This window comes from Planococcus citri, chromosome 2 (assembly GCF_950023065.1).
Source record: "Planococcus citri chromosome 2, ihPlaCitr1.1, whole genome shotgun sequence".
NCBI classification, from domain to species: domain Eukaryota; kingdom Metazoa; phylum Arthropoda; class Insecta; order Hemiptera; family Pseudococcidae; genus Planococcus; species Planococcus citri.
In genome coordinates this window covers 65,070,864-65,093,978 of record NC_088678.1, presented here as the reverse complement: position 1 = coordinate 65,093,978, position 23,115 = coordinate 65,070,864, and the positions used below count along the sequence as shown (strand labels likewise).

General features: G+C 34.1%; 4 protein-coding genes across 4 annotated transcripts; all 4 read right to left on the bottom strand.

Moving 5' to 3' along the window:
• Positions 1–1,784: 1,784 nt before the first annotated feature.
• On the bottom strand, positions 1,785–3,549 carry LOC135837048 (uncharacterized). The gene is made up of 6 exons (XM_065352185.1): positions 3,372–3,549; positions 3,104–3,256; positions 2,919–3,036; positions 2,486–2,597; positions 2,159–2,404; positions 1,785–1,995 (listed from the first exon to the last, which is right to left on the bottom strand). The coding sequence occupies exons 1-6, from the start codon at positions 3,454–3,456 to the stop codon at positions 1,861–1,863; spliced, it is 849 nt and encodes a 282-aa protein (XP_065208257.1). The 5' UTR covers positions 3,457–3,549; the 3' UTR covers positions 1,785–1,860.
• A 2,955-nt stretch (positions 3,550–6,504) lies between these two features.
• LOC135837056 (uncharacterized) lies at positions 6,505–8,615 on the bottom strand. Its single transcript, XM_065352193.1, has 6 exons — positions 8,076–8,615; positions 7,811–7,963; positions 7,614–7,731; positions 7,210–7,321; positions 6,881–7,126; positions 6,505–6,717 (listed from the first exon to the last, which is right to left on the bottom strand). Exons 1-6 carry the CDS (start codon positions 8,158–8,160, stop codon positions 6,583–6,585), a joined length of 849 nt encoding a protein of 282 aa, XP_065208265.1. The 5' UTR covers positions 8,161–8,615; the 3' UTR covers positions 6,505–6,582.
• A 5,969-nt stretch (positions 8,616–14,584) lies between these two features.
• LOC135837058 (uncharacterized) lies at positions 14,585–16,811 on the bottom strand. Its single transcript, XM_065352197.1, has 6 exons — positions 16,658–16,811; positions 16,406–16,558; positions 15,712–15,829; positions 15,284–15,395; positions 14,961–15,206; positions 14,585–14,797 (listed from the first exon to the last, which is right to left on the bottom strand). Exons 1-6 carry the CDS (start codon positions 16,740–16,742, stop codon positions 14,678–14,680), a joined length of 834 nt encoding a protein of 277 aa, XP_065208269.1. The 5' UTR covers positions 16,743–16,811; the 3' UTR covers positions 14,585–14,677.
• Positions 16,812–20,350: 3,539 nt separating this feature from the next.
• LOC135837047 (uncharacterized) lies at positions 20,351–22,007 on the bottom strand. The gene is made up of 6 exons (XM_065352184.1): positions 21,849–22,007; positions 21,477–21,770; positions 21,284–21,401; positions 20,968–21,082; positions 20,634–20,878; positions 20,351–20,550 (listed from the first exon to the last, which is right to left on the bottom strand). The coding sequence occupies exons 1-5, from the start codon at positions 21,982–21,984 to the stop codon at positions 20,765–20,767; spliced, it is 777 nt and encodes a 258-aa protein (XP_065208256.1). The 5' UTR covers positions 21,985–22,007; the 3' UTR covers positions 20,351–20,550; positions 20,634–20,764.
• Positions 22,008–23,115: the final 1,108 nt, after the last annotated feature.

Genomic DNA, 23,115 nt, shown 5'->3' with positions numbered 1-23,115 from the left:
TTAATTCTCTACAACTTCGGTACCATGAAATTTTTAACGGACGCTTCCTTTCGCCTCCACATCAACTTTAGTGAAAGATTCTAACTCAAAATGTTTTCCAAACATTGAAATAATTCCTCTTTAAGATTTTATTTTTCAAAGTGTTCTTATGCTAAATGAAGTGTAAAGAGATAGACGGTATCTAATAGTACAGGTATTTCTGACTTACATAAACACCTAAGAAAAGTATTTAGCTGACTAAGGGTGTCAATGTAAAAATGTTAGATCTACCTGTGATCGAAATGATGTTATTGATCAATCTTTTATGACGATATGACTAGATAAAATGCCTGGATAAGATAGCACCTAAAAGAGACACTATCTTCGGATAGCAATCGCGGGTAAACTATTAGACAACTCTAACTGCTTACAAAATGAGCCCATTTGGACACCTCCGTGGACCAAATGGGTGGATGAGTCTGACATAGGGGATAATACCTGAGATAACCTATTTATGGCGTTCAGGGGTGATAAATAAATTTTGACAAGACCAACACCTACTTCAGTTCACCGTGTATTTTGATATAATTAAAATACACACCCTAACATTACACACAATTAATGATGAATTTAATTAATTGTACCTTATGATATAAATAACGATGCTGTACATATTCTACGTAAGTTAACAATAGATGATAGTTGGTACTTACAACACAATGATGATAAAGTTGACGCGTTCGCGACGAACCTTACTGAATATGCCCGAGGGTTGTATTATTTCAATTATAAACGATAAAAGATACCAAATAATCCTTTTTTACTGGATTATTCAATTATTCATAAAATGCACATATTGTATCAGAAACGATCGTTGAAACTTTCCGCGAAGTAGCGACCATTGACAAAGGTAACTAGGTATATTCGCCTAATTACACCACAACGAAAGGACTAAGAAGGGAAGGTGTTTCGGCACCTATGGTTTCCTAAGTAGTGATGAGAGCTACTCAATCTCCGAGGCTCAATGCTAGTTCGGATGATCGAGTCACTCCCATCGCGAGTAGGGATATCTCATTTATGAGTAATTATACACATAGACGCGGCCAGATATATGATATGTGGCAACGCCTAGGAGTTGCAAGGCATATGCTACCTCACAAAAGGTAGGATACCAGATCTTTGAAATGAGGTGCTATTCATTCCTCACAATTAATTATAAGTTGATAAAAATAATGAATCGAGTTTTTTAAAAAAAGAAAATCACTCTCCTGTAAAATTTCACTTTTTTGAGATGTGACCTTATTACTCCCGAGGTGCGATATGATATTTTTTCCACAAAAATCTTTAAAATGTTAACATACTAAGACTTTTTGCCAATTTTGACGAAAAATGAGACTTTCTGCATAATTAGGTAAAAAACAAATGTGCTTAAAATTTTGTCTACAATGGAAAACTTTCCTGAATTTTTTGAATTTTTCAGTTTTTCAGATAATGGACACCCTGAAATGTTATTGTGAGGTCTGGGCCTCACTCTAATCAAGCTATAACTTGGATAAAATAAATAGTCAGACAGACAGGTGCGTGACTAACGTTTATTCGAGGAACATAAAATACATGGTAATCACGCGCGAGATAAAAACAGAATGAATGAAATAACACCTCGAACTACGTCATAGTTTGCTGCGCGCGCAATCCGCTTGGCAGCTGGCAGTCGTCTGCCAGTTGACGCCACAGTTATGAATGAGAAGCTTTCAACCTCATAAATCAAGAGGGGAGTTAAGGTGTACCAAGTGGAGTAAAATTACTTAAAACAAAAATGATATTTATTTTAATCTCAATTAATGTTTAGATTATTTAACATATTTTCGAATCACACTATAATCATGCTGGGATATTTAAAACACAAATTCCTTCGTGCCTTTCCACTGGTGTCTTAGCCACACCGGCATCTTGAATGAATTCACCACTCACAGCTTCCTGTGAAATTCCATTCATTTTTCCAAATGTAGATTTGAACTGAAATTAAGAGAACTCCGTTTAGAAATACGTCATATCATGAAAAAAGACAGCAGCCTACTCAAAGACCTTCTATAAATCCCACAAAAGCATCATTTTTAAGAGCACCAGTATAAATGATTATGATTCAATCTTAACAATTCCAAGCTATGAGTACATTTACCTGTTCTTTTGAAATGTAATTCAAACGCCGATTCACAGGCATGTTGACCACAACAGCACAAAATTTTTTTCCAAATTCTTCGTCGTTGAAATCCGCTTTAAAACTAGTATAAACACTTTTGAGGGGGAAATTCAAGTACCATCGGTAGGTGAATGCGCTGTGAACCTTGGAACAGTCTCCAGGTCGTTTGAGTTTTTTTGCAAATAATTTAGACAATCCATGAAACAACGGGTTGGGAAAATCGCCCTACGAAAATTCGCAGCACACCAGAGGAGAAGTTGGTCAATTTCAGTCTAGTCTATCAAATAAGGTAAATACGTAGCTTACTTCAGTTGCAACTGGAAAATTCATGACCACAATTCCGTCATCGTAATCTAAAGCCTTTTCATACGAATTGTATTTCAAGTTGAAGAAATATACTCGACACTCCACACCAGTTCTATCCAAATATACAAAAAGTAAATTTTGAAAAATCTATGAATTTAGGCGTGAAAAAAATGAAAATCTGCAAGAGACTCCAGAACAGTGCGAAAACATCACAAATCGACTCGAGAGCTCAAAATTCAGGTAAACAGCTAATTCCAGCTTTCCAAATCAGTTAGGTGAAATTTTGATCCCCCCCCCCATTTCTGGACCAAGGCACTTTCAAAAATTCGCCAAAAATCGAAAAATGAATGTAACCAATTGCACTGTGATGAAATTTCAGATGATTTTTTTTTTCGAGATTTTCAACAATCATCAAGCCTGTATACTTACTTACTCATTACATGAGCCAGTATTCCAAAAGCACGAAGCCTTAACAACTTCGTAATTATCTTTGCCAAAAACACCTCCGGTTACAGTTCCCACAGTTTTAGGAGTAACCATTCGGAAATCAACTATAATGATATTGTAACATCATTAGGAAAATTTCCGTCATTGTTACGAAATCCAAAATGTACGTACGTGACTGTGATGTTAGATTAGCTAAAATAGTTTCCTCCAAAGGTGTGAAGACAGTCAGTGGTTTCCATGATCCAAGGACATGAGATGAAGCTTTGATAGCAGTTTTTATGCCAGTGCGAACGGAAAGACCTGGCGCTAATGGGTTTTCAAAAGCTGCAATATTTTTTCAAATGTGTTTCATGAATGAGTACATATTTTAGAGTAATTTGAAGGCACCAATATCAATTAGGTATGTTTTTTTTTTTTAAATTCTTAAAATTCATATTACCGAAAACTAAATTTTCTCTGGAAAAAAATAAGCCATCTATATTGAACAACGAAAACCACAACAAAATCTTACGCGTCAAATACATTGCTGAAAGGATATTATGCAATTTCTGAATTCGAAACGATCGCAAGTGGAGCAATGGTAAAATTTTGCCCACAAATACGCTCTAAATACCTACTTTATTTTTCAGAATAAATCACAGGTTGTCATATTTATGCAATTCACAGTTACTGAATGATTGATAATGATATGCATATTGCATAGATAAGTCAAGTCAGATGCATTCGAAACTTGATAGGTAAAATAAAACTGTGTAATGTTGCCAATCACGATGATTGAAGGTGTCTTTATTGCAGATAATTTGAATTTCCATCTACCAAGCCACTAGATTTACATACAGGAAACTCAATATTATCAGGCATAGCTGACATACAATTTGTGGGATGAAATGTGGATGGGTAAGTACCATGTCGCACCTCGGAAGTATTAAGGTTACATCTCAAAAAAAATTGATTCTGACGTTTTTGCATTTTTGGGGTTTGTATGACACCCCCCTCCCCCTCAACCAAAAATAACATTTTGAGTTGGGTACTGTAGCAGCTTTCTATAAGAAATACACGGCCGCTCATTCTAGTTACCAAAAACGTTTGTTATTATTTTCGGTTGTTATTCTGTTATCAAATATATGTATGTTACGACTTACAGGGGGTGTCTACTAAATTCCAAAAACAAAATTTCGTACCTTTTTCGTACCTTTTTCGTACTTTTATCGTATTTTTTTCGTAAGTACACTATATTTTTAATATGATTGTAGTTACCTATACTTTGTAGGTACATTGGAGGGAGGGGGTGTATCATGTCATTTCGGCTACAAAAATCAAAATTTCAACGTTCTGAGCAGTGTGGTCTGGGTCGTCGAGAGCCGATGCGAGCCCGGAACGAATACATATAATTTGGCCCATAGAGCTTCTTTGAGAGGGGGTTTTACTGGAAATTTGTCAACAGAAGTAGGGAAAAACTGTCCATATTTAATAAGATTTACAAAAATGTTCATTTTCTGAATTTTTGGGGGCCCAAAAGTGATTTTTCTCCAATTTTAAAAGAAGAAAGAAATTGGCCCAAGCGAAGCAAGGGTGAAAGTTTTTGAAAATTTGATTTCAATATACTTGAAAACAAGACTTTGAAAAAAAAAGATGAACGGCCCCGTGAGAACTATTGAAAAAAAACAATGTTTTTAATGCAAGGAGTTCGTTTTTTGGTTTATAAAATTTTAGAATTGGAAATATGTTTTTAGGATGTTAATTTTGATAAGAAAAAAGTCAGAGAACAGGTCCAAGTGAAGGCGAAAACTATTGAAAAATTGTACTTCGGAAGTAGGTATGCGAGAATTTCATTTTTTACTTTGAAACTTTAAAAATTGAATACTTTGTTGACAATTTTTTAAAAGAATTTCAATTTTGAAAAAGAAAATAAAACAAACCCAAGCTAAGCGAGGGCAAAAGCTTTAGAAAATTGTAGTTCGAACAGCAGAACAATATCAATTTTAATGTAAGAAATTCTGTTTCTCTTATCCCAATTTTTTTCAATTTTATCAATGGTTTTTTAAAATTGTCAGCGGGAAAAAAGCACCAAATTGGACAAAAGCTTTTCTAAATTTGTAGTTTTAAGAAGCGAAACAGTAGTAATTTAAATGTGAAAAATCCACTTTTTCCACTGATGACATTTTAAAAAGTTTGTTTAAAACTAAGTAACTACTTTCCAAACACAATGAATAATTTGAGAAAATATACAGAAAACAACAATTTAGCCCAAGCGAAGCGAGGGCGAACTCTTTTGAAAAAAATAATAATTTTGAGGATACATATTATGGTAATTTTGTCAGCAAATTAACATTTAAATCCTTTCAAAATTTCGTATAAATTTCGTAAATTTCGTACATTTTGAGCAGTTTTTCGTACTTTTTTGGGTCATTTTCGAATTTTGTACCTTTTTTGTAAATTCATACTTTTTTCGTGCTGTAGACACCCTGGACTATGACTCAACGACTCATCAGCTCTTCTCATTATCAATTTCATAATTATGTACCATTACGGTACAAATTGGTGACCCCGATGTTAGAAGGCCTACTCAACACAGCAATGGAATACGCTATTCCTATTCCAGTAATGTGTATCAAATACAAAATCATTCATAAGTAAAACTTTAATTCAATCAGTCTCAACATCAACAATGACGACAACGACGATGTGAAAAATCACCAACAACGATGTGAAAAATCACCAACGCCACTTCAGCCAGAATAATTTCGACTTCAATCCACAAATTATGATCAGCCTGGGTGCAAGAATCTGAAATGACTTGGAGTAGTGAGCCCTATATGCTTTGTCAAAATTCAGTCTCCTCATCAGACAATTCAACATACAATCTCAATGCAAATGCCAACGATTCAACTGTCAGTCTCCAGTAGTTACAATTCGCAATCTGGTCAGATATTCTCATAGACACAACCTCAAACATCCTGAATCAGCATTTTTTTCTTCAGAATCAACAAATTTCAACATCAGTCATCGACTATAACCAATTCAAAATCGACTCATTCTGTCTAATTGTTTTTTGAAATCGCGGCTCCCCCGCTGGAGGGGGAGTTATGTAGCGGCTTTCTATGAGAAATACACGGTTGCTCATTCTAGTTACCAAAAACGCTTGTTATTATTTTCGGTAGTTATTCTGTTATCAAAAATATATGTATGTTACGACTACAACTCAACGACTCATCAGCTCTACTCAAAATCCCTTTTTAGCAAATTTTGTACATACAAAGTGTTAACAAACAGTTTTGATTGTTTTGAATGTTTGTCAGATAGAAATAGTCACAAGTAGTGCATTTTTTATTGGTTTGTACCAAATGGAAAAATTTTTTTAATTTGATCACTTTTCAAAAAAATGAATCTGCACATATAATGAAATTTTAGTTTTTTGAGAAAAACTCAAAAACTAAGCACTCTAGAAAAAAATTAACGACATTATGTCGATTGGAAATTTAATTCTCTACAACATTGTTAACATGAAATTTTTTTGGACGCTTCCTTTCGCCTCCACATCGGAGAGTTAAGGGGTATCAAAATGAGTTAAATTACTAAAGGAAGAGAACGTTTATTTTAATCATTATTGTTCAATTTAATCAACATAATATTTGAGAATGACCCAATAATCATGCTGGGATATTTAAAACACAAATTCCTTCATGCCTTTCCACTGGTGTCTTAGCCACACCGGCATCTTGAATGAATTCACCACTCACAGCTTCCTGCGAAATTCCTTTCATTTTTCCAAACGTAGATTTGAACTGAAATTAAGAGAACTCCGTTTAGAAATACGTCATATCATGAAAAAAGGCAGCAGCCTACTCAAAGACCTTCTATAAATCCCACAAAAGCATCATTTTTAAGAGCACCAGTATAAATGATTATGATTCAATCTAAACAATTCCAAGCTATGAGTACATTTACCTGTTCTTTTGAAATGTAATTCAAACGCCGATTCACAGGCATGTTGACCACAACAGCACAAAATTTTTTTCCAAATTCTTCGTCGTTGAAATCCGCTCTATAACTAGTATAAACACTTTTGAGGGGGAAATTCACATACCATCGGTAGACGAATGCGCTGTGAACCTTGGAACAGTCCCCTGGTCGTTTGAGTTTTTTCCCAATTATTTTAGACAAGCCATGAAACAACGGGTTACGAAAATCACCCTACGAAAATTCGCAGCACACCAGAGGAGAAGTTGGTCAATTCCAGATTATTCTATGAAATAAGGAAAATACGTATAGCTTACATCAGTTGCAACTGGAAAATTCATGACCATAATTCCGTCATCATAATCTAAAGCCTTTTCATACGAATTGTATTTCAAGTTGAAGAAATATACGTGACACTCCATACTAGTTCTATCCAGATATACAATAAGTAAATGAAAAAAATGATGAATTTAGGCGTGAAAAAATCTAAATCTGCAGGAGTGTCCAGAACAGTGCGACAGGTCAAAATTCTGGTAAACAGCTAATTTCATCTTTCCAAATCGGTTAGGTGAAATTTTGATTTTTCCCCACCCATTTCTGGACCAGGGCATTTTCAAAAATTCGCCAAAAATTGAAAAATGAATGTAACCAATTTCACTGTGATGAAATTTCAGATGATTTTTTTCAAGATTTTCAGCGATCACCAAGCCTATATACTTACTTATTACATGAACCAGTATTCCAAAAGCACGAAGCTTTAACAACCTCGTAATTATCTTTGCCAAAAACACCTCCGGTTACAGTTCCCACAGTTTTAGGAGTAACTTTTCGGATATCAACTATAATAATATTGTAACATCATTAGAAAAATGTCTATCATTATTACGAAATCCAAACTTTATACTGATAAAACTATACGTGACTGTGACGTTAGATTGACCAAAGAAGTTTCGTCCAAGGGTGTGAAAAGAGTAAGTGGTCTCCATGATCCGAGGACATGAGATGCTGCTTTGATAGCAGCTTTTATGCCAGTGCGAATGGAAAGACCTGGCGCTAATGGGTTTTCAAAAGCTGCAATATTTTTTCAAATGTTATTGATGAATGAGTACGTATTTTAGAGTAATTTGAAGGTACCAATATCAATTAGGTATGTTTTTTTTTTAATTCTTAAAATTCATATTACCGAAAACTAAATTTTCTCTGGAAAAAAATAAGCCATCTATATTAAACAACGAAAACCACAACAAAATCTTACGCGTCAAATACATTGCTGAAAGGATATTATGCAATTTCTGAATTCGAAACGATCGCAAGTGGAGCAATGGTAAAATTTTGCCCACAAATACGCTCTAAATACCTACTTTATTTTTCAGAATAAATCACAGGTCGTCATATTTATGCAATTCACAGTTACTGAATGATTGATAATGATATGCATATTGCATAGATAAGTCAAGTCAGATGCATTCAGAACTAATTGATAGGTAAAATAAAACCGTGTAATGTTGCCAATCATGATGATTGAAGGTGTCTTTATTGCAGATAATTTGAATTTCCATCTACCAAGCCACTAGATTTACATACTGGAAACTCAATATTATCAGGCATTAGCTGACATAAAATTTTTGGGATGAAATGTGGATGTGTAAGTACCATGTCGCACCTCGGAAGTATTAAGGTTACATCTCAAAAAAAATTGATTCTGACGTTTTTGCATTTTTGGTGTTAGTATGACCCCCCCCCCCCCTCCCCCTCAACCAGAAATAACACTGAGTTGGGTACTGTAGCGGCTTTCTATAAGAAATACACGACCGCTCATTCTAGTTACCAAAAACGTTTGTTATTTTTTTAGTGTGCGTAGCACACTATTGGTTTCGTTCTGAAACTGGAAAAATTCTTTGGAACGAATGTTCTCTTAGATGGATGGGCCGATTTTTTTGAAATTTCTTTACGTAGATGCGGCTTGACATGAGGTATTCAACGCCGTAATTATAATTGCAATTACTCAATTAGCTTCTTGAGTAATTGCAATTAATTACGAAAATTTGTGCCAAAAAAAGAATAAAAAGGGGAAAAGGGCCATATCAAAAGCGCGAAGCCGACAAAAGCAAAGCCGATGTCAGATAAATTTCGAAATTATTTTTATCAAAGGGAAGCCGACCCCCTGTGGTGTTATATTTATCAAACTTGAAGCCGACATCGGTTTTAATTTCGAAATTTATGTAACACCACAGGGGCTCTAAAATCTTTTTTATTGTTCAGTTTTCAAATTTTTATCAAAGGGAAGCCGACCCCCTGTGGTGTTATATTTTATCAAACGTGAAGCCGACATCGGTTTTAATTTCGAAATTTATGTAACACCACAGGGGTTCTAAAATCTTTTCTATTGTTCAGTTTTCAAATTTTTATCAAAGGGAAGCCGACCCCCTGTGGTGTTATATTTCACCGAAAGCAGGTGGTTACCCTTTCTGAATCAAAACCCACCATTTTAGAACACCTGCAGGTGTTTCATTTACACACATTCAGTACCTACATGCCGAAAGCAGGTGGTTATCCTTTCTAAATCAAAACCCACCATTTTAGAACACCTGCAGGTGTTTCATTTACACTTGTTCAGTACCTAGATGCTGAAAGCAGGTGGTTATCCTTTCTAAATCAAACCCCACCAGTCATTTGTAATTTTGCTGTGCTCCTAAGAGGTTCTCTCACTCACTCAGTACTTTTGGAGTTGCATTATGCTTTCGTGATATATCGCGTTGTGCTCTGGAGCTTTTAGAATAGCATAGTGTATTCGGAATCGCGTTGTGCTTTTTTTCAAAATCGTGTTGTGCTTTTTTTAAAATCGCGTCGTGTTTTTTTTTAAATCGCGTTGTGCTTTTTTTTGAAATCGCGTTGTGCTTTTTTTTGGAATCGCGTTGTGCTTTTTTTTCCGAATTGTTTTTTTTTTGAAATCACGTTGTGCTTTTTTTCAAATTCGCGTTGTGCTTTTTTCAAGATCGTGTAGTGCTTTTTTTTCAAAATCGTGTGATGCTTTTTTTCAAAATCATGTTGTGCTTTTTTTTTGAAATCGTGTTTTCATTTTTGAAATTGCATTGTGCTTTTTTTCAAAATCATGTAGTGCTTTTTTCAAAATTGCGTTGCGTTTTTTTTCGAAATCACGTTGTTTTTTTTGTTTTTTTTTTCAAAATTGCGTTGTGCTTTTTTTTGAAATCGCGTCGTGTGGTGCTTTTTTTCAAAATCGTGTAGTGCTTTTTTCAAAATTGCGTTGTGCTTTTTTTCAAAATTGCGTTGTTTTTTTTTCAAAATTGTGTTGTGCTTTTTTTTCAAAATCGCGTTTTCATTTTTGAAATTGCATTGTGCTTTTTTTCAAAATCGTGTAGTGCTTTTTTTCAAAATTGCGTTGTGCTTTTTTTCAAATTCAAGTTGTGCTTTTTTCAAATTCACGTTGTGCTTGTTGTGCTTTTTTCGCAATCGCGTTGTGCTTTTTTTTCAAAATCAGGTTTTCATTTTCAAAATTCCGTTGTGCTTTTTTTCAAAATTGTGTAGTGCTTTTTTTCAAAATTGTGTAGTGCTTTTTCGCAAATTCGCGCTGTGCTTTTTTTTTGCAAATTTGCGTAGTGCTGTTTTTAAAATCGCGTTGTGCTTTTTTTAAAATCGCGTTGTGCTTTTTTCAAAATCGTGTGGTGCTTTTTTTCAAATTCGTGCTGTGCTTTTTTTCAAAAATTCGCGTTGTGCTTTATTCCAAAATTATGTTGTGCTTTTTCTTACAAAGTCGCGTTGTGCTTTTTTTTAAAAAAACTGCGTTTTCTCCAAAATTGTGTTGTCCTTTTTTCCCGAAATCGCGTTGTGCTTTTTGTTTTAAAATCGCGTTGTGCTTTTCTTTCCAAAATCATGTTGTGCTTTTCTCGGAAATCGCGTTGTGTTTTTTTTTTTAAAAATGCGCTGTGCTTTTTTTTCTAAAATTTGCGTTGTGCTTTTTTTTGAAGCGTCCGTTGTACTTTTTTAAAAAATCGCGTTGTGCTTTTTTCCGAAATCGCATTGTGCTTTTTTTTACAAAGTCGCGTTGTGCTTTTTTTTTCAAAATCGCGTTGTTTTTTTTTTTCAAAATTGCGTTGTGCTTTTTTTTCTAAAATTCGCGTTGTGCTTTTTTTCGAAGCTTCCATTGTGCTTTTTTTTGAGATCGGGTTGTGCTTTTTTTCAAAATTGCGTTGTGCTTTTTTTTCTAAAATTCGCGTTGTGCGTTTTTTCGAAGCTTCCGTTGTGCATTTTTTCGAAATTGGGTTGTGCTTTTTTCCATAATGGTGTTGTGCTTTTTTTTTACGAAGTCGAGTTGTGCTTTTTTTTAAAAAACTGCGTCGTTTTTTTTTCCAAAATTTGCGTTGTGCTTTTGTTTCAAAGTTTGCGTTGTGCTTTTTTTTAAACATCGCGTTGTGCTATTTTTCAAAATTGTGCTTTTTTTCTGAACCGCGTTGTGCTTTTCTTTCCTAAATCGTGTTGTGCTTTTTTTCGGAATCGCGTTGTGCTTTATTTTCAAAAACTAGTTGTGCATTTTTTTCTGAATTGCGTAGTGCTTTTTCTTTGAAAATCGCGTTGTGCTTTTCTTTCTGAAATTACGTTGTGCTTTTCTTCCAAAATCGTGTTGTGCTTTTCTTCCAAAATCGTGTTGTGCTTTTTTTTTGAAAATCGCGTTGTGCTTTTTTTCAGAATCACGTTGTGCTTTTTTTTCCAAAATTGCGTTGTGCTTTTTGTTTGAAGTTCGCTTTGTGCTTTTTTTGAAATCGTGTCCTTTTCTTCCAAAATTTGCGTTGTGCTTTTTTTCAAAGTTTGCGTTGTGCTTTTTTTTAAACATCGCGTTGTGATTTTCTTTCCTAAATCGTGTTGTGCTTTATTTTCAAAAACGCGTTGTACAATTTTTTCTAAATCGCGTTGTGCTTTTTTTCCATAATCCGCGTTGTGCTTTTTTTCAGAATCGCGTTGTGCTTTTTTTTCAGAATCGCGTTGTGCTTTTTTTTGAAATCAGGTTGTGCTTTTTTTCCGAAATTGTGTTGTGCTTTTTTTGAAAATTGCGTTGAGCTTTTTTTGAAAATCATGTTGTGCTTTTTTTCAATATCGCGTTGTGCTTTTTTTTCAAAATCGCGTTGTGCTTTTCTTTCTAAAATCGCGTTGTGCTTTTTTTAAAAATCGCGTTGTGCCTTTTTTCAAATTCGCGATGTGCTTTTTTTTAAATCACGGTTGCGTTCTTAAAATCTCGTTCTAAATTTGTGGTACTTTTTTTCAAAATTGTGTTGTGCTTTTTTTTCAAAATCGCATTGTGCTCATTTTGAAGTCGCGTTGTGCTTTTTTCGAAGTTGCGCCTTTTTTTGAAATTTTGTTGTGCTTTTTTTTCAAAATCGGGTTGTGCTTTTCTAACTAGAGAGGCTGCGCACACTGTTACAGCTGCGCTTGGCGCAGCTGTCTAGTTTGGTTGTTATTCTGTTATCAAATATATGTATGTTACAACTACAACTCAACAACTCATCAGCTCCTCTCATTATCAATTTCATATGTACCATTATGGTACAAATTGGTGACCCCGATGTTAGAAGGCCTACTCAACACAGCGATGGAATACCCTATTCCTATTCCAGTAATGTGTATCAAAGACAAAATCATTCGTAAGTAAAACTTTAATTCAAATCACCAACGCCATTTCAGCCAGAATAATTTAGACTTCAATCCACAAAATATGATCAGCCTGGGTGCAAGAATCCGAAATGACGTGGAGTAGTGAGCCCTATATGCTTGTTATAGTGAGGGTAGGAATTATCCGGTGAGATAGTAGATATCAGCATGATCTATCCCTGAAGTTGGCTAAGAAATATTCCTTAGGAGGTGAATATTTACTCATTGTCCTTGATTAGCTCAGATAGGAGACTTCGGCAATAACCTACTCACTATAAGCACATTGTTCAGTTCTTCACCAAATAAAAACATATATTCATGCTAATTGATATGTTTATTGAATGATATACCAAACAAGTTACATACAAAATAATAAAGGATAATTAAGACTATTATTATGTAATTCAATACGAGTGCACACTCGTATTGAGTAAAGTTCAATCTACACAGAACCACTCAAGTTTTACCTCAAATGATTATGTGCTATTTTCGCTATCCTAATCTAACTAAAACATGGTGAAATTATGTCTTTCGTCTGAGACAAAATAAGTATCTCATATACACCCACTAATATTAGGTGTATAATTACTCATTTTATCCATCTCAATTAATTATGATTTATCTATAATTAATTACCTTAGACTTACTTGGACACTATACATTTTTCCTACTTCTTCAGATGCACTAACCAAAACCAGATGCATAAGTAGGAACATGTATCTATAGGCTCAATGTATAGACGAGAAATACTTTCGATGTCTGGGAAATCAAAGTGTATTCAAAAGAACCGAATTTAATAATAATTAATTAAAACGTTCAGAGAAACACTTATTACCACACTGAAGGTGGGTAAACCATAAAAAGGACAAGCAGGGGAAAACCCCATTTGTTCTCACATATTCATTGTGTCGATATAGCTAACACATCATCGTTTTGACAAGGAACAAGTTACCGCGGAGTTACAAGACCAAGTAAAGTTTGTGGCTCGCCAAAGCAACTTTGTGCTTAGAAAATATTCATCAAAAGAATAGATCATTCGGCGGGAACGAATGATCTGATCGTATTATCATACGATAGTTAGGGGGATCCTTCCAGTTATTTAGGGATCCTATGAGCGCACTTATAAGTTTAGAAGAATTTATCACGTTACCCTACTTACAGTATATGGAATAAAGCGCAGACTCTATTATAGAAACATATACAGAAGCTTCTCTTAAGGGGAAATTATGCGAATGACCACCTAAGCGGTGAGGGCAATCCTACTCCTCTCATGCTTTGTCAAAATTCAGTCTCCTCATCACTTCATCAGACAATTTAACATACAATCTCAATGCAAATGCCAATGATTCAACTGTCAGTCTCCAGTAGTTACAATTCGCAATCTGGTCAGACATTCTCACAGACACAACCTCAAACATCCTGAATCAGCATTTTTTTCATCAGAATCAACAAATTTCAACATCAGTCATCGACTACAACCAATTCAAAATCAAATCATTCTGTCTAATTGTTTTTTGAAATCGCGGCTCCCCCGCTGGAGGGGGAGTTATGTAGCGGCTTTCTATGAGAAATACAGGGTTGCTCATTCTAGTTACCAAAAACGTTTGTTATTATTTTTGGTTGTTATTCTGTTATCAAATATATGTATGTTACGACTACAACTCAACGACTCATCAGCTCTACTCAAAATCCCTTTTTAGCAAATTTTGTACATACAAAGTGTTAACAAACAGTTTTGATTGTTTTGAATGTTTGTCAGATAGAAATAGTCACAAGAAGTGCATTTTTTATTGGTTTGTACCAAATGGAAAAATTTTTTTAATTTGATCACTTTTCAAAAAAATGAATTTGCACATATAATGAAATTTTAGTTTTTTGAGAAAAACTCAAAAACTAAGCACTCTAGAAAAAAATTAACGACATTATGTCAATTGGAAATTTAATTCTCTACAACATTGTTAATTGAAATTTTTTTGGACGCTTCCTTTCGCCTCCACATTGGAGAGTTAAGGGGTATCAAAATGAGTTAAATTACTAAACGAAGAGAACATTTATTTTAATCATTGTTGTTCAACATAATCAACATAATATTTGAGAATCACCCAATAATCATGCTGGGATATTTTAAACACAAATTCCTTCGTGCCTTTCCACTGGTGTCTTAGCCACACCGGCATCTTGAATGAATTCACCACTCACAGCTTCCTGTGAAATTCCTTTCATTTTTCCAAACGTAGATTTGAACTGAAATTAAGAGAACTCCGTTTAGAAATACGTCATATCATGAAAAAAGGCAGCAGCCTACTCAAAGACCTTCTATAAATCCCACAAAAGCATCATTTTTAAGAGCACCAGTATAAATGATTATGATTCAATCTAAACAATTCCAAGCTATGAGTACATTTACCTGTTCTTTTGAAATGTAATTCAAACGCCGATTCACAGGCATGTTGACCACAACAGCACAAAATTTTTTTCCAAATTCTTCGTCGTTGAAATCCGCTCTATAACTAGTATAAACACTTTCGAGAGGGAAATTCAAGTACCATCGGTAGGTGAAAGCGCTGTGAACCTTGGAACAATCTCCAGGTCGTTTGAGTTTTTTTCGGATTAATTTAGACAAGCCGTGAAACAAAGGGTTAGGAAATTCACTCTACGAAAATTCGCAGCACACCAGAGGATAAGTTGGTCAATTTCAGACTAGTTTATCGAATAATGAAAATTGCTCACTTCAGTTGCAACTGGAAAATTCATGACCATGATTCCGTCATCGTAATCTAAAGCCTTTTTATACGAATTGTATTTCAAGTTGAAGAAATATACTCGACACTCCATACTAGTTCTATCCAAATATACAATAAGTAAGTAAATAAAAAAAATTATGAATTTAGACGTCAAAAAATCTAAATCTGCAGGCGTCTCCAAAACAAGTGCGAAAACATTAAAAATCGATTAGAGAGGTCAAAAATAAGGTAAACGCCAAATTTCAGCTTTCCAAATCAGTTGAGTAAAAGTTTGATTTTTCCCCATTTTTGGACCAAATTTTCATTTTACAAAAATTCGCCAAAAATCGAAAAACGAATGTAACTAATTTCACTGCGATGAAATTTCAGATGATTTTTTTCGAGATTTTCAGCAATCATCCAGCCTATACTTACTCATTACACGAGCCAGTATTCCAAAAGCATGAAGCCTTAACAACTTCGTAATTATCTTTGCCAAAAACACCTCCGGTTACAGTTCCCACAGTTTTAGGAGTAACCATTCGGAAATCAACTGTAATATTGTGTAACATCATTAGAAAAATGTCTGCCATTATTATGAAATCCGAAATGAACGTATACTGATGACACCGTACGTCGATACCTGGAAACCATTTGGCGTTAACTCCATCGAACAAAATTTTACAGAAGAGCCTGACAAAGGTTTCATACTGTAGTGATTTCTACAATTGTGTAACAATTAGAAAACTGAAAATCCCATTTCTAGTTGAAAGTATTGGGAATGGAATTCCAATGCTACCAGTACTTTTAAGGTATTTTTTAGGGAAATTACAAGCAAAAAATGATGATGGTGTAGACATGATTCCAAAATACTGGGCTGTGATTGGTTGAAACGAAATCATTTAACGTTAACTCCAGAAGTTGAAGAATCATTTGACGTTAACTCCACAAAATAGCATATTATGGTTGGGAATTTTTTTTTATTTTCCCTATTACGGAGGTTAAACATCAGAATTTGTAAAAATCAGTGGTGCCACTGGATCGGGCGTAAAATTTCCCATAAAGATTCATCAAAAAGTGATTTTCGAAAAAACTGGGAGTTAACGCTAAATGGTTTCCAGGTATCGACGTGACTGTGATGTTAGATTAACTAAACAAGTTTCCTCCAAAGGTGTGAAGACAGTCAGTGGTCTCCATGATCCTAGGACATGAGATGAAGCTTTGATGGCTGTCCTTATGCCAGTACGAATAGCAAGACCTGGCGTTAATGGGTTTTCAAAAGCTGCAATATTTTTTCAAAGGTTTTCGATGAATGAGTACATATTTTAGAGTAATCTGTACCAATGTACTTTTTTTTTTTAATTTAAAAAATTCATATTACCGAAAACTAAATTTTCTCCAGAAAAAAACAAACCATCGATATTAAACAACAAGAAGCACAACAAAATCTTACGCTTCAAATACATTTTGTTGAAAGGTTCATGAAATATTTCTGAATTCGAAACGATCGTAAGCGGAGCAATGGTGAAATTTTTCCCACAAATACGTGCTAGTTACCTACTTTATTTTTGAGAATAAATCACACGTTGTCATATTTCTGTACTTCACAACAGTTACTGAATGATTGATAATGATATGCATATTGCATAGGTAGTCAAGTCATATGCACTCGAAACTTGGTATATAGGTAAAATATGGTAAAATAAAACTGTGTAATGTTGCCAATCACGATGATTGAAGGTGTCTTTATTGCTGATAATTTCAATTTCCTTCTACCAAGCCACTAGATATTACGTACGGAAACTCAATACTATCAGGCATAGCTGACAAAAATTTTCGGGATGAAATGTGGATGGGTAGTACTGAGTCATGTCAAAATAAATCGGTACATCGATTCAATGCTGCCAACCCTCATTTCTTCGCAAAAATCCTCGCCAGATAGGCTCGATAATAATGGGGACCCTGTACGTTGAATGTACATACAAATTATAAAGTATTCACTTTTGAATAAATAACTTTCCCTGACTTTTCCCGATCATTTTTTTTTTCAATTTTCCAATACCTATCACTTCACACAAGTAGCGGAGAGAAGGAACAATAATATAAAGTGAAAAGAACGTTTCAAATTTATCCAAGCCAGATTTTTTTGGGATCAAAATGTTTCCATTTTTAAAGAAACGTATCAAAGAAAAGTAAATTAAAATTTCAAGGGTTGATTGAGAAAATGAAAAAACTAGAGAGCTAAGCAAAGCTTAGCTGCAAAGTGTGCGTAGCTAGCTGCCTTTTCTACAGCTATAACCGCTATTACATAGCTAAGTAGTGCATGCCTCTAATTTTTCACAATTCTCATTATCTTCATATATGTTACATACAATAATTGAAGAGCTCTATTCCAAAGTGGGATGGATTTTTCAAAGTAAATTTTTCTACAAGTGATTGTTTTATGTCCAAAGAAAGGTGCGCCGACCTTTGGAAACAGAACAAATTTCAGTATCAAAAACTTTAAACAAACGCATTTTTAGGAGGAAAAAATGACTTAACCCACTTTGGAATAGAGCTCTTCAATTATTCATATCATTTTCAAGTTCACATTATCTACAACTTATAGAACTTTTAATCAATTTTTGGAATTCTCAGTGTCTCTAAATGACAAATTTTCATATTTTTTTTAGAATTTTCATTGTCTTCAAATTTATAAAATTTCAAACCAATTTTCAGAATTTGCCTTTGACTCTAAAATTATTAAATCATATAAAATATGTTAAGAATTCACATTGCCTCTAAATAACACGAAAAAAATATGGGTAATTTTTACAAAAAATGTTGACTACATATTTAGCACAATAACCAGATCCCATACAAAAATACATAATATAAGTATGATAAAATTTGTTTTGAAAATCAGCAATTTTCAACTGTTCAGTTACAATAATAATTTTTACTGTAATCTTATAGTAAAAAATCATCATTTTAATAAATTTTGCTATAACATTAGTAAAAATCATTTTGTTTTAATAATTTTTACTAAAGCATGATAATAAAAATTACATTAACCAAGTTGTGTAAAAATTACTCATTTTAAAGTAATTTTTATATCATAAAAAGTAAAAATTACTCATCTCAAGGTAATTTTTACTGTACTTACGGCGCTATAGGTATAGTAAAAAGTATTTGAATAAGTGAAATGAAAATTCATTTAGCAAAATGATATCATCATATTTCATAACTTTGTTTTTATAAATCAAAATGAGAGGGCTACAGGGTTCAAAATTCGTTTTTTTTTTGCACCAGCATCATGTACTCACTCCACAGCATTTACCTATCCAATAATTCCAACGAAAAATCCGTCACCTATACCTACCTACCTGATGGGGATTCGAACCTGGGACCCTACAATTCCTATTCCTACCTACATGCCCTAACCATTCGACTACGAGTTCACATGGTGGGTTAGGACATTAAAAGAATATATTTGTTGGGTAAACGCCCCACCAAACCGCTCCCACTTGGAACATACAGCTAACAGATGAGGGGTGTAACAGGGTACAATGAGACAGCTGATTTGAAAAGCGGAGATGGAATAGACTGGGGGTATAGCAGGGTACAATGAGCGGCAGGTGTTTTGCAAGTCCCCTTTTCCCTTTTTTAGGATTTAATGCATTAAAATAATGAACTAAAATTGCAATTACTCAGCAATTACCCATCCGAATTGAATGAAAAATAATCTATTCCCTCCGCCTTAATGATTCTCAAATGGTGTCCAATAGGTACAAAAAACGGTTGGATAGTTTAAGAGAACATTCATGTATAATGTAATTTCATTTCTCAAAGCGAAACCAATAGTGTGCTACGCACACTAAAAAGCAAAACGGGTGGAGGAAAACGGAAGATTTTTGATACAGACAGACTACAGGACTTCTCAAATTAATTTAGGAAGCAGATAAGATTATTTTGACTATTTTGGCAAAAAATGATGACCAAAAAAACAAAAACGCTTTTGGCAAATGCCGGCAAAAAACAGGATTTTCTGACTTTTTTTCAAACGACTTTTTGTCAATTATGGTGAAAAATGGGACCTTTTGACAAGTTTGACGTAAAACGAAACCTTTTTTGAATATTTTTTTGGCGAAAAAAATGATTTTACTGGCAATCTTACAATTAGTAAAACATTGAAGTTTTCGATCATTTTGGAAAAATTTAGAGATTTTTGACAATTTAGCATAAATTAGAACTTACTATCAATTTTAACCCAAAACAGGACTTTTTGACAATATTTATAAAAAAATTGACCTTTCAGGACTTTCTGACTTCAAACAGAGAGACTTTTTGTCTGTTTTGGCAAAATATAACACCATTCGACAATTTCGGGACAAAAAGTAGAACTTTTTAAACATTTTGAGATTGAACGGCACTCTTTGATAATTTTGACGGGAAACAAAACTTCTCCGGATGTTTCGGCAAGAACCAGCTTTTATTGACAATTTTGGCAGAACATCGAACTTTTTGACAATTTCGGCAAAAATTAGCGTTTTTTGACAATTTGGCCGAAATTAGGACTTTCTGTCAATTCTGACCAAAAACAGGATTTTTTGAAAACTTTTTCAACAATTTTTCAAAAAATTGTAATTTTTTTCGGCTTTGACAAAAATGGGACTCTGACAATGTTGACCGAAAAAAAGCAGGTCTTCCTCACTTCTTCAACAAACAGTGAGACGTTTTGTAAGCATTGGAAAAAATGAGACTGTTTTACAATTTTGGCAAAGATTGAGGCTTTTTTCGGATACTTTGGCGAAAACACGTTTTTATTGGCCATTTTGGCAGAACGTTGGACTTTTAAACAATTCTGTCAAAATTAGAGATCTTTGACAATTTCACAACAATTAGGACTTTCTGTCAATTCAGACCAAAAGCAGCATTGCTTGGACTATTTTTTTTTTACAATTTTTCAAAAAATTGAGACTTTTTTCAATTTTGGCTAAAGTGAGGCTTTTTGGAAATTTTTTCCGAAGAGGATACCTTTCTTTGATAGGCTGTAAAACGGAACCTCATCGTCAAGTGATGCAAAAAATCAGAATTTTTTGAATGAAAAAAATCCGAAGCTGGTTTTAATTTGTAAATAGGTACATCAATAAGATAACATAGAAATTATGCTGGTAAATTAATAATGCAAACTCCTTTATGCCTTTCCGTTGACAAATTATCACCGCCTTGAAGCAAAACATTGCTCGGAAACTGTTCTGAAACACCTTTGATCTTTCCAAATGTATTCATGAACTGAAAATATCGATAAACACTTATCACGATTCATGAGACATCTGCGGTACCGATAAATGAAGTAATTTCAACCAATTTCGTACCTGTTCACTAGAGATGTAATTGATACTCGGATAAAATGGTAAATTAATAACAACCGAGCTGTGCGTTTTTCCAAATTCTTCATCTACAAATTCCCGCTTAAAAGAATGGTAAATACTTCCAAATGGGAAATTTACGAACCACTGTATGTAAATGCGCTACGAACTTTGGTCCAACATCCTGGTTCTTTGATTTTACTCTGGATTACTTTAGAAAACGGGTCGAATCTTGGATTTGGAAAATCACGCTTCGAAATGCAGACAATCGAAGTCAATATATTTATATACAAAACTTACGATGAAGAAGACTATCGTAAAAAAGGGGTGTTTTACATACATTGGTTGCAATTGGTAAATTTATTATAACAACGCCATCGGAGTAATCCAACGCTTTTTCGTACGATTCGTATTTTAAATTGAAATAATAAACCCTCGCATCCAAATTATGAGTTCTGTTGAGAAATCACATCGAACAAAATAAGTACATATAATTGGAAATTTAACATTTTTTTCTCGTCAACCTCGTCAGTCGTCAGAATAGATTTGATCATTCGAAAAAAAAATAGTGGGAGAGCTCCCTGACGTGATGCTCATTGCTCTCTTCATCCATCCAAGTCTAAGCAAATTCTAGCACAAATCAAGAGATAACTCACGTATTGCAAGAGCACTTCTGCCAAAAGAACTGATACCGATGCAATTCATACAGATTGTTACCAAATATTCCTCCAGTCATCGTTGCAACAGTTACAGGATTGATCAATCTCACATCGACTAAAATTGTGAGTATAGTTTTAAAAAAAAAATGAAATGCATTTTTAAGCATCCGCAATATGCATTCTTTCTTACGCGATCGAGCAGTCTGATTGACCAAAGCAGTTTCGTCTAAAGCAGTGAAAAAAGTCAACGGTTTGGGACATTTCACATGGGATGAAACTTCTATAGCTGTTCTGATGGATTTCGCATAAATATCTGGACCGTCTAACGAACGTTTGGAACGTGCTTCATCTTCGATAGGTTTTATAGATTTAAAGAATACAGATGGATCTTCGAGAGTATCTTCGGATTTGACCGAACTAGTAGTGGTATTTTCATTGTCATCGTCGATATTTTGGTCGAGATCGATTGGGAAAATGCTAATAGCTAAAATGAGCAGATAGGTAATGCAGGATTATAGCGATTGAAATTAGTTTCTATGAATCTAGGAGGAAATTTTTTTACCAAAGATGAAATTTCCTCGAAATAACAACACTTCAAACAACAAACTCAAAAACAGATGAAGACACGTTGGACGCATTTTCACGCAATAGTACGATCTTTGAAACTGAAATGATCGCAAACGAGTATTCGAAAGCATTTTTATAAATTCTAAACAGATTAAATTTTTTGTCAGTAAATACGTAGGTATGACAAGTTGTTATTCTTTCATTCAAACATGTTTTGATATTGTATTGTCAATACCATATCAAATAAGTAACGATAGAGGAAAAAAACAGCATAAACATGAACCACGTGTAAAAATTGCAACAATTTTGACGTAGGGAATTCAAGATAACCAATAAAGCAGGTAAATAATGATGTGATTATTCAAAATTTTCAACCCTAGGTTGGCTGTAGTTTTGTATAAAAATACAGTCAATTCGTTACGTAAATGAATGAATCATACAGTTGATGGACAGATATTATGTATCTATGCTTGCATCTTTTCAATGATATACTTAACGAGGTACCTATGAATTTATGTAGGTAGTTATCGGACTTGAAGAGCCCCGTCACCTAACGAAAACATTTCAATGCGTTGTTTACGGGCAAATTTATAGCGGATATTCAAGGTAATTAAAATCATTCTACATGATAACTTACCATACGAAATTCCCTGGAAAAAGGCATAAACGTTCACTGAACCTCAACAGAAACCATTACAACGACATAAAATCTTACCTGAAACATAAAAGAAATTCAACAGAATTAAAACTTCTACCTTGTGAACACGAAGTAGGCAAAAATACAGCCGACATGATTTGAAATTATCCATATCTATAATGTACCCCTGAGTCAGTTGGAGCCCCAGCTTTAGCATCCTTATCATTCTATCTCCCCCCCCCCCAGTTGTTTTCTCGGGATGAGAAAATAATTCTCTATTTTTTCTCATTTCACCCACATAATGTCGGGAGCCCCCTCCAAGTTAAAACAATCACTTCATTCAAAAATTTCATATTTCTGACGAGTCAGAATTTTTCTAAATAATCCTTTTTTCAAAGAAAAATCCCCCCCCCCCCACTTCCAATCTAAGTTGGCTCCCTATTATGAAGCATCCTCCACGAAATTTGACAAAAAAAAAAAGAAGAAGAAATCAAAAACGGTACAGTTTTTTGAAAAGTTTGCATTTTTGGGCCAGGATTCTTCTGAATAACCACCTTTCTAAGAAAACACCTCTTTTTAGATAAAAGTCCTCCAAGTTCGAAAAAATCAAAAAAAAATTGATAAA